Source organism: Equus caballus, chromosome 5 (assembly GCF_041296265.1).
Source record: "Equus caballus isolate H_3958 breed thoroughbred chromosome 5, TB-T2T, whole genome shotgun sequence".
NCBI classification, from domain to species: domain Eukaryota; kingdom Metazoa; phylum Chordata; class Mammalia; order Perissodactyla; family Equidae; genus Equus; species Equus caballus.
Window position 1 is genome coordinate 37,754,698 of NC_091688.1, and position 15,236 is coordinate 37,769,933.

At 39.4% G+C, this 15,236-nt stretch overlaps 1 protein-coding gene across 1 annotated transcript; it reads right to left on the reverse strand.

Annotated features, from left to right (window-relative positions):
* Nucleotides 1–11,418: 11,418 nt before the first annotated feature.
* CD1B1 (CD1b1 molecule) lies at nucleotides 11,419–14,997 on the reverse strand. The gene is given in 6 exon segments (NM_001163862.1): nucleotides 11,419–11,733; nucleotides 12,444–12,537; nucleotides 12,924–13,202; nucleotides 13,409–13,687; nucleotides 14,363–14,629; nucleotides 14,914–14,997. Coding segments are annotated over 6 exon segments (1,002 nt in total). The 5' UTR covers nucleotides 14,975–14,997; the 3' UTR covers nucleotides 11,419–11,711.
* Between the last annotated feature and the right edge of the window lie 239 nt (nucleotides 14,998–15,236).

Here is a 15,236-nt window from a genome sequence, read left to right on the forward strand (position 1 = left end):
GATAACAATTTCATTCATGTGAATTTATGAAGCCAGTGTTGTCCCAGATAACTCTAGTAAAAGGACACAAAGAGGTCTCTTTGGCAGTATTAATCCACAGTGCTCTGATCATAGCTCTCAGCTCTTGTTGGGTTATCTTCAAATCCCCCTGAGTCTTAAATTGTTATTTCTAAGAGCACCTTTGTGATTTTCTGTGAACTCACCAGTGACTCCAGTTAGCTCCCACTTTTTGAAAACCTGTGTGCAAGTTGCATGGCCCTGTCTCCTCTGCCCTCAGTCGCTGCCTGTCATGCACATTATAGTCATGCTATTGACATGAACAGGGTCCACGTGCTCCAAACAGTACAGAAAGCTCTAAGGCCCTCGAAGTGCTAAATTCAAATGGAAATCCCTATCTTTCTCCCCACCTTTAGTTACATTTTTGTTATGCAGTTTAAGGAGTTTTAAGCTATGCTAACCACATCTTAGAGTAGTGCTGGCTATCAGAACTATCTGCATGATGGAAATGCTCTATTCTGTTCTGTCTCGTACAGTATTTAATTTAATTTAATTTAATTTAGTTTAATTTTAATTTGGAAGATATAGTCTTAGTCTTTAAACTGAAGATAGACTTTTAGTTTTTATCCACATTCTTATGGCTTTCTATGAGTCAAATGTGTCCAGTCCATGGATCAGCCAGACCTTCCCCTTGTATCTGATCCTGAAGACAGACATTGTTCAGCCCAACCTGGAACCCCTGACACACTTGCACAGAGACTGCAGTGCTTCCTTTAGGGAGTCTGGAGGATCCATCCCCACAACATCCGACCCTCTCCATCCACAATACCTAGTCTGTGATACCTTACATTCTGTGGCTAAAGATTACTGTTTCTTGGGGCTGGTCTGGTTGCACAGTGGTTAACTTCGCACGTTCCACTTTGGCGGCCTGGGGTTCGCCAGTTTGGATCCCGGGTGCGGACCTATGAACCACTCGTCAAGCCATGCTGTGGCAGGTGCCCCACATATAAAGTAGAGGAAGATGGGCACAGATGTTAGCTCAGGGCCTGTCTATCTCAGTAAAAAGAGCAGGATTGGTGGCAGTTGTTAGCTCAGGGCTAATCTTCCTCAAAAAAAAAAAAAAAAGATTACTGTTTCTTTACTCCTTATGATATTAGTGAAGTATAGTAGAAGATGGAGTGGAAATTGCCTATGGCTGGTTTCTCATCGCCTTCAGTGTCACTTCTCTGATTGTCTCCTGCCAGGAGAGCTGACACTTCTCAATAGGTTCATGAAGACTTCCAGTGACAAATATTTGAATAACAGATTTAATACTAAATTTCAGCCTTTTTATTTTTCATTCCAGTTAATTCAATATGTTCCCCATCTATTTCTAATTAGATTATGTTGCTCATACTCCAGAAATTTCTTGTTGTAGTTTTTCTTAGTTTATATCATAGAACCAATGCCCTCAGAGAAAGTGATATTTCATGTGGCAAGTACTTGTATAGGTCATCTCATCATTTAATACACTTTAAGAACTCTGGCCTTCTTTGGTTGGTTGTTTGTTTTTAGACTTTACTAGACTGTTTTAAAAACAATTTATTTTTATTTTTTTGCTGGGAAAGATTTGCCCTAACATCTAGTATCAATCTTCCTCCTTCTTTTCTTCTTCTCCAAAGCCCCAGTACATCGTTGTATAGCCTAGTTGTAAATCTTTCTAGTTCTTCTATGTGCGCTGCTGCCACAGCATGGCTACTGACAGACAAGTTGTGTGGTTCAGCAACTGGGAACTGAACCCCAGCCACCAAAGCAATGACAGCAGTGAACTTTAGGCACTAGGCCATCAGGGCTGGCTCAAAAACAAGTGTTCCCTTTCAGAATAATTTTAGATTTAACAAAAAGGTGCAAAGATAGTATAGAGAGTTCCTATGTAATTTTGACTGGGTTTCTCCTAAAGTTAACATTTTACCTAACTGTGATAAATTTGCCAAAACTAAGAACCTCCGTTGGTACATTATCATTAACTAAAGCACTGATTTATTCAGATTTCACCAATTTTTCCACGTTTATATTTTCTCTTCAAAGTTTGAATCCAGGATATCACACTGCATTTAATTACATCTCTTTAATCTTCTCTGATCTGTGGCAGCTTCTGTCATTCTCTGTTTTCATGACCTTGATAATTTTGAAGAATACTGTCAGGTATTTTGTAGATTTTTCCCTCACTTTGGGTTCGTCTGATATTTTTTGCACAATTATTTTGGGGTTGTGGATTTGAGGGGAGAGTACCACAGAGTGGCACGCCCTTCTCATCACATCATATTAGGGGTACATGATACCCACATGACTCCTGACTGGTGATGTGAGTCTTGATCCCTTGGTTACAGTTGTGCCTGCCAGGTTGTTTCACTGTAAAGTTACTGTTCTACCACTTCACACTCTATTCATTGGATGTGAGACACTAAGTAAGAAATCTTAGGTGAAGAAGATTTACCTCTTTTCCCTCATTTTTAAAATTTATTCATCATTTATTATGTTGTCTGAGATCCTGTATATTTACTTCATACCCTGGCTTTTACTCGGATTTTTAAGACCTGCTTTTATGCCTCCTCAAACCGTGTCAGTGACCACTTCTGTCTCTGCTCTCCATTTCCCCAACTTTTCCTGCTAAATCAGCTCTCCAAGCGGAGGCCCACCTCCAATCTCTCAAGTCATCTCTAGCCTTGTTCCAATATTATATGAAAAATGTTCTAAGTTCTCCTTTTCCCCTAGAGTTACTAAAAACAAATGAATTGATGGGGCTGGCCCCGTGGCCGAGCGGTTAAGTTCGCGCGCTCCGCTGCAGGCGGCCCAGTGTTTCGTTAGTTCGAATCCTGGGCGCGGACATGGCACTGCTCATCAGACCACGCTGAGGCAGCGTCCCACATGCCACAACTAGAAGAACCCACAACGAAGAATACACAACTATGTACCGGGGGACTTTGGGGAGAAAAAGGAAAAAATAAAATCTTAAAAAAAAAACAAAAAAAAACAAATGAATTGAAACAAGAGAATTATTAAGCCGTCTTTCTCTGTGTGGATATAACTTGAACAAATTGCACAATTCTGAATGGTGCACCCACTTCTGTGAAATGAGAGCAATTACGTTATCTTCCTCATGGGCTTATTGCGAGGATAAAATGAATATGTAAAAAAGCACACAAGAAACATTTAAAAATTATGTTCCTAGTATCATTAGGACCAACACTACCACCACCATCATCATCATCATCTTCCCAGATGATCTCTGTAACTTGAGAAAACAATAATGCCTCCTTTATAATGGTGCCTGAATGTGCTAATGTCATGGATTAATCAGTTTCCATCTGCCTCCTTGATGTCTAAATTTTAAAACTTTCAAAGTCATTATCCTAACCAATTTTGTTGACTTTCGAAATAATGCTGGAATTTCTCTGATGGCAAAGATAAATTAGATGGTTTAAGAAAAAATATCCTGCTGAGAACAGGTAGTAAAGATAGATTTTGAAAAATATCTATTTGAAAATATCTGAGGACTGTCAAGACAGTGAAAAATTAGAGGGCCATGGTCCAGGAAAGGAAGGAAGTCCTGAGAGGTGAAACTCAGCATTTGGGACCACAATTCCTTCACCCACAGGTATCTGTCAAAGTGGTGCTTTAGAGGCAAAAAGCCTGAGAAGAACCTTCCACAAAGTCGTGGGCTAAGGAGACAAAAATTGGAATTTTGGGCCTACATAAGAAGAGATGCCCTGGTAAACACCACAGGCTTTAGGTTGAAACCCTAAAATCTTTACATTCTACAGCCCTATACTGTAAGAGCAAAAGTAAAATAGAAATAGATAACAATAGAGCAGACTTCACAGAGATTGAAACCCTTATCTGAATAATTTCAATTCTTGATTTGATCAAGGGAAACTGACATTGCTAGCCACCAGCCCTAACTGCCAAACTGAGCGATGAAAAGGGTAAATACATGAAAATAAATATTTACTGGGTTAAATAAATTTAACTTTAAATTTATTTAAAATGTTAAATTTACTATGTAAAATAACTTGAAATGTATGGTAACTGTAACATATAAGTTAGGAGAAGGATAAATGGAATTAAATTATTGTAAGATCATTGCACTAGAATGAAGTGTTAAAATACTAATTTATAGTAGAATTGAATAAGCTTAGGATGAATGTAAAAGTTTCTAGGATAACCAATAAAATAATACTAAAAGACCATGAAACTAATAAGGTAGTAAATGGGAAAATGGCATAATTAAAAATACTTAATTCAAAAAGCAGGCAGAAAGTCAGAGAGGGGAAGGAATACAAATGGGACAGGAAAGAGGAAAGCTATGGTAAGATGGTGGATGGTAGATTAAAACCCAAAATATCAGTAATTATACTGGAGATAAGTAAACTAAATAATTAAAAGACAAAGATTGTAAAACTGAATAGAAAACATCTGTATTATGCTCACAAGAGAAATACCATACATGTAAGTAAACAAAAGATTTAAAAATAAAACAATGGAAAAGATGTACTATGAAAACACCAGCCAAAGTGAAGCTACTATAGCGATACCAAGTTATTGCAAAGTAGCCTTATAAACTAGGAAGCATTCTTAAATATAAAGAAGGAAATGCATCGCAAAGAAGATGTAACATTTCTAAACATTTACGCGTGTAGGAATATATTCTCAAAATTATAAAGCAAAACCTGATGAAAAAGAGAAATATTTTAAAAAATGTATAATGGTGGAGTTTTTTTGATATATTTCTCTGAGTGATAAAAAAAGCAAATCAACAAGCATGTATAAGATTTGAGGGGTTAGCCCCCCCCAAAAAAAAGATTTGAACAACATGATTAATAAGCAAGACTTAAATGATATGTTTAGAATTTAAAAATTTACCAACAGGAGGCCAGCCCCATGGCCAAGTGGTTGGGTTCCTGTGCTTCGCTTCAGCAGGCTGGGTCTTTCCTGGTTTGGATCCCAGGTGTGCACCTCGCACTGCTGCTCATCAAGCCATCCTGAGCTGGCATCCCATATAGTACAACCAGAAGGACCTACAACTAGAATATACAACTACGTACTGGGGGGCTTTGGGGAGAAGAAGAAGAAGAAAAAAAAAAAGAAGATTGGCAATGGATGTTAGCTCAGGTCCAATCTTTAAAAAAAAAAATTTACCAACAGAAAAATATATATTCCTCTCAACTACACATGAAACATTTATTCAAACGAATGGATAAAGAAAATGCTGTATATACGTACAATGGAATATTATTCAGCCTTAAAAAAAGAAGGAAATCCTGCAATGTGTGACAACATGGAGGAACCTAGAAGACATTATGCTAAGTGAAAAAAGCTAGTCACAAAACAACAAATACTGCATGATTCCCCTCATACAAAGTATCTAAAATAGTTAAACTCATAGAAGCAGAGAACAGAATGGTGGCTGCCAGAAGCTGGGGCTGGAAGAAGTAGGGAATTGTTTGTTAATGGATATAAAGTTTCTATTATACAAGATGAATAAGTTCTAGAGATCTACAGTATCTAGCACCTATAGTTAACAATATGGTATTGTGCACTTTAAAATATGCTGAGAGGAGAGATGTCATGCTGTGTTCTTACCAAACAAACAGATACACAGGAACACAGCAAAACTTTGGGAGATGATGTATGGCTATGTTGAGTACTTGGTTTGTGGCAGTGGTATCAGGGATGTAGGCATATGTCCAAGCTCATCAAGAGGAAAACATTAAATGTGTGCAAAATCAATTATACCTCAATAAATCTAAAGAAAAATGTTTTTTCATTAACCAATGTGAACAAATTTCAAAAGTTTAAAACCATACAAAATGCTTTTCTACAAGTAGAATTGAGCTAAAAATCAATGATGAAAATATAACCAGAAATTCTTCCATGTCTTAAGATTCAGAAATGCAAATTCTAAATAACTAATGTGTCATAATGATCATTAGAAAATATTTTGAACTGACAAAGGCAATGCAGCATATCAAACTTTCTGATACGCAGTTAAAGCCAGGCTTAAAGGAAATTTTTAGCACTAAAAACACACATGACAAAATAATGGCTAAATATAAATTGTTTAAGCATCTACAGCAAGAAATTAGAAATATAATGTGATATTATGATTTATAATAAGAAATATATATTTGGTCTTTGTCCTCATTTCTGGCACAAGTCTCCTAAAACACTTGAAATTTTCTAAGTGTTTAGAGCAATCAATGTGTGTTTTGTTATGTTAATGAGGTGACTTTTGGAAAGCCTCTAGATAACCTAAGGATGGAGGCTGATTGTCAGGGGGACCAAAGCACCTGATTAGAGGGTTAATACTTTCAGTCCTGCCCACCCTGACCTCCCAGGAGAGGAGAGGGACTGGAGGTTGAATCCACCTCCAATTGCCAATGATTTAATCAATCATACCTGCATAATGAAGCCTCAATAAAAACACAAAAGGATGGGGTTCCGAGAGCCTCCAGGTGAACTCACCAAAATTCAGGGGAGTGTTAGCTTGGAGAGGGCATGGAAGCTCTGAGCCCTTTCACCGTACCTCACCCTATGCATCTCTTCCATCTGGCTTTTCCTGAGTTATATCCTTTTGTACTAAACTGATGATCTAGTAAGTAGAATGTTTAGTAGAAGTGAGCCACTCTCCCAACTAATTGAATCCAAGGAGGAGGCTAGGGGAACCTCTGATAAATGGCCAGTTGGTCAGAACACAGCTAACTACCTGAACTTGCCATTGGTATCTGAAGGGAGCTAGGGGGAGCAGTCTTGTAGGACTGAATCCTTAACCTGTGGAATCCGATGCTTTCTCCAGGCAGGTGGTGCCAGAATTGAGTTGAATTATAAGACAGACGGTTGGTGTCCAGAGAATTCCTTGTTGGATGTGTGGGGAAACTCCCTCCTCTGCACATTGGAATTGGGTGATCAGAATCCTTTTACAACAACAAATCAAAGGCAAATAAAGTAGAAGGAAGGAAATAATAAAGAAAATGATATGACCAAAGAAAGAAAAACAAACACAAAGGTTTTTGAGAAGTTTATAAACTGATAAAACTTTTCTCAATGAGAGAGAGAAAGGACAAACGAGAGAGAGAGCAAATTTCCAAGATCTGGTAAAAAGGCTTAAAACACAGATTTCTGGTTCACATTCCTAGAATTTCTGACTCAATAGGTCTAGAGTGGGGCATGAAAATTTCTTTTTCTAACAAGCTCACAGGTATTATTGCTGCTACTGGTTCATAGTCTACATTCCAAGAAAGAGACTAATCAGAGTCCTGGACTGTAGCTGAGGGTACAGTCAAGCACACAACAGCATGCCTGCTCTGTAAGACGATGTGGAGTTTGATGAATTCTGGAGAAGTAACCAGCTATGCTAACAGAGAGGAGAGAAGCCTATATTTTCAGCCATTTCCTGTGTTAGTGCCATTGAGTCTATCTCAAATCCTAGTAACCCTGTGTACAGCAAAGCAGAACCCTGTCTGGTCTTTTAGAGCCATCCTCTCATCCACCTGCATTGTATCAGACACCGCTTTGCTGCTACTCATATGGGTGGGGTTTTTTTTTTTTTGAGGTAACATTGGTTTATAACACTGCATAAATTTCAGATGTGCATCGCTATACTTCAACTTCTGTATAGCCAACATCGTGTTCATCACCAAAAGTGTAGTTGCCATCTGTCACTGTTCAAATATGCCCCTTTACCCCTTTCACTCTCCCCCCACCTCCTCTTCCTCTGGTAACCACCAGTCTATTCTCTGTATCCTTGTGTTTGTTTGTTGTTTTATTTTTCACGTATGAGTTAAATCATATGGTATATGACTTTCTCTGTCTGGCATTTCCCTTTACAATAATGCCCTCAAGGTCCATCCATGTTATTGCAAATGGTGAGATTTCATCCTTTTTATGGCTGAGTAGTATTCCGTTGTGTATGTAAATATATATATATTTGTCTGTGTGTGTATGTGTGTACATATATATACATACATATATATGTACATATATATACATACATACCTGATTTAATCCATACATATATATGTATATATACATACATACATATATACCACTTCTTCTTTATCCTTTCATCCATTGATGGGCATGTATGTTGTTTCCAAGCCTTGGCTATTGTGAATAATGCTGCAATGAACATAGGGGTGCATACATCTTTTTAAATTAGTGTTCTTGTGCTCTTTGACTAAATACCCAAAAGTGGAATAGCTGGATCATATGGTATTTCTCTTCTTAATTTTTTGAGCAATCTCCATACTGTTTTCCATAGTGGCTACAGAAGTTTACATTTCCACCAACAATATATGAGGGTTCCCTTTTCTCCACATCCTCTCTAACACTTGTTATTTTTTGTCTTTTTAATAATATCCATTCTGACAGGCATGAGGCAATAAGTCATTGCAGTTTGATTTGCACTTTGCTAATAATTAGTGATGCTGAACAACTTTTCATGTACTTGTTGGCCATCTGTATATCTTCTTTGGAAAAATATCTATTCATATCCTCTGCCTATCTTTTTTTAGGAAGATTAGCCCTGAGCCAACTGCTGCCAATCCTCCTCTTTTTGCTGAGGAAGACTGGCCCTGAGCTAACATCTGTGCCCATCTTCCTCTACTTTATATGTGGGACGCCTACCACAGCATGGGACGCCTACCACAGCGTGGCTTTTGCCAAGCAGTGCCATGTCCACACCCAGGATCTGAACTGTTGAACCCTGGGGCCACTGAGAATTGGAACGTGCAAACTTAACTGCTGCACCACCAGGCTGCCCCCCCCCCCCCCGCCTGTTTTTTAATTGGGTGGTTTGTTTTCTTGTTGTTGAGTTGCATGAGTTCTTTATATATTTTGGAAATTACCCCCTTGTCAGCTACATGATTTGTAAATATCTTTGCCCAATTAGTAGGTTGTCTTTTCCTTTTATGGTTTTTTTTGTTATGCAGAAGCTTTTTAGTTTGTTGTAATCTCACTTGTTTATTTTTTTTGTTTCCCTCACCTGAGTTGACATGATATTCAAAAAGATACTGCTGAGACTGGTGTCAAAGAGCATACTGTTTATGTTTTTTTCCAGGAGTTTTATGGTTTCAGGTCTTACATTCAAGTCTCTAATATTTCAAGTTAATTTTTGTGTATGGTGGAAGGCAGTGGTCTACTTTCATTCTTTTGCATATGCCTGTCCAGTTTTCCCAACACCATTTAATGACAAGACTTTTCTTTCTCCATTGTTTGTTCTTGGCTCCTTTGTCAAAAATTAGCTGTCCATTGATGTGTGGGTTTATTTCTGGGCTCTCAATTCTGTTCCATTGATCTGTGTGTCTTTTTCTGCTAGTACTATGCAGTTTTGATTGCTATAGCTTTGTAGTGTACTTTGAAATCAAGGAGTTTGCTATCTCCAGGTTTGTCCTTTTTTTCTCGGTATTCCAGTGGCTATTCAGGGTCTTTTTTGTTCCATATACATTTTAGAATTCTTTCCTCTATCTCTGTGAAAAATATCATTGGGATTTTGATAGGGATTTCATTGAATCTTTACATTGCTTTAGGAAGTATCAACATTTTAAGTGTTAATTTTTCCAATCCATGACCATGGAATATCTTTCCATTTTGTTGTGTCTTCTATTTGCTTCAAAAATGTTTTATAATTTTCAACGTCTTTCACCTCCTTGGTTAAATTTATTCCTAGGTATTTTATTCTTCTTCTTGTGATTGTAAATGAGATTGTATCCTTGATTTCTCTTTCTGCTAGTTTGCTGTTAGTATATAGAAATGCAATTGATTTTTCTATGTTGATTTTGTACCCTGCAACTTTAGTGTATTTCTTTATTTCTAATAGTGTTTTGGTGGATTCTTTAGGGGTTTTTTATATATAAAATCATGTCATCTGCAAATAGTGACAGTTTTACTTCTTCCTTTACAGTTTGGATCCCTTTTAGGTCTTTTTCTTGCCTAATTGCTCTGGCTAGGACTTCCTATGTTGAATAAGAGTGGGAGGAGCATTCATCCTTGTCTTGTTCCTGTTCTTAGAGGAATATCTTTGGAGTTTTTCACTGTTGAGTATGATGTTAGCTGTGGATTTATCGTATATGGCCTTTCTTATGTTGAGTCATAGGGTTTTCATGGTCAATTTTTTTGGGAAGTGAATGGCCAGGTCCTTCTTCCTAGTCTGTCTTAGTCTGGAAGTTTCATTGAAATCTGCCCACCATGGGTGACTCTGCTGGTACTTGAAATACTGGTGGCATAGCTGTCAGGATCACAGCAACATGCAGCTGCCACAAAATGACAACCAACAGATGGGTGGTGTGATTCCCTGACCCAGAAACAAACCTGGGCCATGGGAGTGACAGCACTGAATGCTAACCACTAGACCAATAGGGCTACCCTTCCCAAATCCTAAAATCTGTATTGTTCTAATGTTTCCAGGTGGGAGAACTGCTTCGAATATCCCTGGCTTCTCAAAATTTCTGCTTGCTCTGACCTCTCTTACCAAGTCCTATAAAAAATATACTCAAATTCTCCTCCCCTCTCCTGCTGTTTCAATCAAAATGAATTTGGATTTTAAAAGGGGGGTTTCTAAAAAACTATGGAATAAACAAAAGAATGAATAAAGGTAAATGTAAATCAAAGATATAACTAAACTGATACAGCACAGGTATTAAAAAAAAAAAAGCTCTCTTGAGTCTTTTGCTCAATTATTTAATAACCTACCTTCACTATTGCCCTTCACCCATCCTGCCTTTCCCTCATTCTTACTGGGAAAAAGAGGAGCAGGATCCTATTCTGGTGAATTTTTGTAGGTAGGCTACAGGTGCAGCATGGACACAAGTGGTTTTCTCCAGAGGAGATCAGGGCAGAAACAAGGAGAGTATGATATTTTTTTCCTATGTGTGAAATATTTTACTAAGAGAGAAACTTAGAATATTAGCTAAAAAGGAAAAAAGAAGGCAGGAGATGACTTTGAAAAAAAGACCACAACGTGACAGTTATAGCAAGTTAGGTCACTTTTATTCAGCAAATACATATGCAACTAAGAGATTTTGCCAGGGATCCACATAGAGCAAGCCCTTCTCTCAAGGAACTTAAAGCAGAAGCAGAAGAAAAACAAAAACAAGTATAATGCTGTGGGTACCAAGTAAAGTGGATCTCTGTGTGACACCAGACAAGGGAAGGTTACTCCCATTGCAGCATTAGGGAAGCCTTCCGGGAGGAAGAAGCATCACAGCTGGGCCTTGAGGGTTAATTGTCATTCAGGCAGAGACAGAGAAATTATGTTAAAAATACTCAGCATCTCTGCAAATACAATTATCCCAGCATAATTGTTGTTAGCTTACTTTGACAAATGATATTTCAACAGAAGCAAGAAAAAGAGCTTTAAACTAGGAAGCCAAAGGAAGGTCACCATTAAGTTGTATACCGTATTTAATTTATTCCCAGACACATTCTTTCTCACATCTCACATGTATATAATCTAGGCAGATCCTACTATTGATACTGTCTAATAATAAATTTGGAGTTTTTAATTATTTTTCTGCTAGTATATAAATTATAACATCGTACAACCTATGGTAACTCTGATTCGATCAAATATGATGATTATTTTATGAAATATGATGAGATTGATTCCCAGCCTGACAACTTGAACTTCTGGGCTTCTGGGTCCTTATTCCAAATGGAAAAGGAGACATCATGAGAGATCATGAGATATTCTGATATGACCTGTTAGGAACACAAGGAAAAAATAGCTCTACATGAAAGATATCTGTACACCAATGTTCACAACAGCATTATTCACAATAGCAAAAAGGGGGACCCAACCCAAGTGTCCACTGACAGATGAATGAATAAATAAAATGTGACATGTATATTTACACACACACACACACACACATATATATATGCATATATACAATGCCATATTACTCAGCCTTAAAAAGGAAGGATATTCTGACACATGCTACAACATGGATCAACCATGAGGACATTACGCTAAGTGAAATAAGCCAGCCACAAAAAGACAAATATGGATGATTACACTTATATGGGTTACCTAGAGTAGTAAAACTTACATAGACAGAAAATAGAATGGCGGTTGCCAGGGCTGGGTAAGCAGGGGACGGGGAGATGTTTAATGCGCATAGAGTCTTAGTTTTTCAAGATGAAAAGAGTTCTAGAGATTGGTTGCACAAAAATGTGAGTGTACTTAATATTACTAAACTGAACCTGTAAAAATGGCTAAGGTGGTAAGCTTTTTGCCATGTGTATTTTACCACAATTTAAAAAAATAGATTCACATAAAGAATATGGGAATGGGAAGAAAGAGGAAAGGGTCTGTTGGAAAGGTTGAGGCTAAAGTGACGTAAATAGATAAAATAGTAGAAAAGAGTGAAAGGGTGGACAGAAAAGAAAGTTTAAAAATAAAAACTCACCGGCGCCTCCAAAACCATAATGCAAGACATATCAAAAGGATCGAGGAGGGCACTATTATTGCCAAAACTATCAAGCCAATAGAGATGGAAAGTCCTGGAAATTGGGAGAGGACACAAGGAAGTCACTTCAAAATCCTCTATTTCTTCAAAATTCTCTAATTCTCCTGGCCTTCCTTTGCCCACATGAGTGTCACCACTAACATTCACCTGCTCCCAATGTGTGGGTATCTCTGACTCCCTCTCCCACATTCCCAGACACCATATATCCATATCCATAGGCCCTTCATTTTACCTCTTCTATACCTTAGATCATTTATTTTTATTCACGTTCAGACTGGACTCCTGGAAATCTCTCTCTCTCTTTCTCTTTCTCTCTCTCTCTCTTTCTCATGTGTCAAGTCCCACCTCTTCCCCAGTCCCTCCCTTTATGCTTAAGAACCATCTCCTCCCATTTCCAGCTGGGCCCCAGTTCTTTCTCACCCCAGTAGAGGATGATGTCTTGGCCTCCCAGACTGCTGTGCCTCACTCTGCAGGTCAGGCCAGCAGCCTCCTCTGTTGCCACATCCAGGGTTACTCTGAGATACCATGTCCCATCATCATTGGGCTGGATGTCACCTTGCTGAGTGTCTGGCTGTTCCTTCTCACCTCGCATCCACATCACCCACACAGGCTTTGGGTAGAATCCTGAGACGTGGCACACCAGCAGCAGACGGCCAGGCCCAGGAGCAGGGCCACTAGACAGCCAGGCCTCAGGCTTCACTGGGGCAGGAAGGAGTGGAGAGAGTGTCAGATTATGATTCTGATCTACAGCACAGAGACTCAGAAACCCACAAGCTAGGACAGTGACCCTTTACACTCCTTTGGGAACCAAATATTTTATTGATTAAGCCCCTCTCCTACTCTTGAATTTAAAAAAGGTAGTGGTAAGTGAAATAGAGAAGTCCTGGGGAGAGAATAAGACATACCATGCCTCTTCAGTTCTGCTTTCCCTGCATCGAGGACACCCAAGAGATATCGAGGGCAGGTTTCTAAAAGGAGCTTCTTTATGATATCAAGGATCCCTTGGTACTGAGAGATGAGTGCGCAGAACCTCTGCGCCCTACTGCCTCCCTCTGAGGCAGGCACACATGTGTCATTCTTGATGCTCAGGAAATCCAATCCTCCTAAAGCTGTCTTCAAGAAGCTTACTATGGCCTCCCCAGAATTCAGCTCACAGCCTGCCATGCCCTGGAATTCAAAGGGGTCTGGATAGAAGGAAAACAGACAAAAAGTTACTTAAAAGCAAACAAGAAAGAAAGGGCTGGGGAAAGGACCTAAGATTTTGGATTTTGGTGGAGAGAAAAGTCTGAGATGGGAGATGGTGAGCCATAATCCAATTATAGTATTCAGAGGTGTTTCAGAAAGAAGAGCACTAGGGAGAGGTATGCGTGTCCTAAATGGTGGAGAAGGGCTATTGTAATGACACATGATGAGTAAGAGGGAAGCAAAGTATGAGGAGCAGGGTGATGGGGTCAAGAGTGCAGCATTTCAGCGTGAACAGCAGGATTACATTGAGAAGAATAAAATGCTTAAGGAGATGGATTGAAGGAATAGTAGTCACACTTTAGTCCACCCAGGCACAGGGTAGGAGAAGGGAAGGCTTCTTGCTTGGAGTTTGAGAGAAGTAAGTTATACACAAACAAACCAGGAAATGGTTACAAAGGTGAAACTTCATCTATCAAACAAGAGTGCAGGAAGCAGGAAGAATCTGGAATACTTTGTGGAGGTATGGACTGAGTAGAAGACTACTCTAGAAAAGTGTGTGCATGCAGTTGGGTAAAGTGGGAAGGAAGGGAGAAAGTTCTGAGGGAGCAGTAGCTTGAACTAAGAGAGAGAAAAATGTCATTGAGCATCTCCCCACATCAGAGGACCACACTCACATTCCATCTGGAATTCACTGGCACGGTCCTGCACTTCCCGAACAAATCCAATGAGATAGACTCGAAATAGCTCCTCCAGCTCAGTCACCTCCTCATCACTGAAATTTCCCTTGGACCAGGGCTTCAGGAAGATGGCAGTGCCCGAGTCACTGTCCCAGCCATGGATCTGCAAATCATCCAACCAGCCTGAGCCTCGAATTTGTGCCCAGGTGCTGTTGGCGAAGGATGAGATCTGGATGACACGGAAAGAAGCTGGCCCCTGGAAGGCTGTGGATAGTGGAAGGACAAGAAAAGTGAGGAGAAAAGAAGCAGCAGGAAAGAATGAAACATGATGAAAATTGAAAATATCCAGAGAAAAAGAATCCAGAGTCTGAAGATCAACACAGAGCCTGTGACATTTGCCTGTCCTAAGGCCTCAGGCTCCATCCCCAAGTTCCTGAATAGGAGAAGAGTGCTGGAGACAGGAGGGCCCAGACTGTTAGTGGTAAGAGCAGCATGCTTTTAACCAGATGCCCTGCACCTGTGCTGGGAGCTGCCAGAGTTATTCTTACCATGTTCATTGTCACCACCTGGAAAGAGAACTGCTGACAACAGAAGTGGCAGAAGCAGCATTTCACTAGGAGATAGACGTTCTGACTCTCAGAGCTGGTGTTTGATCTCTGATTTCAGCAAACGATTTTCTCAGTACTCTATAGTCACTTTCTCTTCCAACTGACAAATCTCTTCCTCATTTGCACTGCACATCAGTGACAAGCTGTGTCTCCCACAGCTCTGGACCTCCCACTCTGCCTCTCATTTCCACTCCAGCCCTGACTTCTAGATTTTTTTGTTTTTTTAATCTCCCTGGCTTCCAGCTACTCTCCCTGACCTCAGC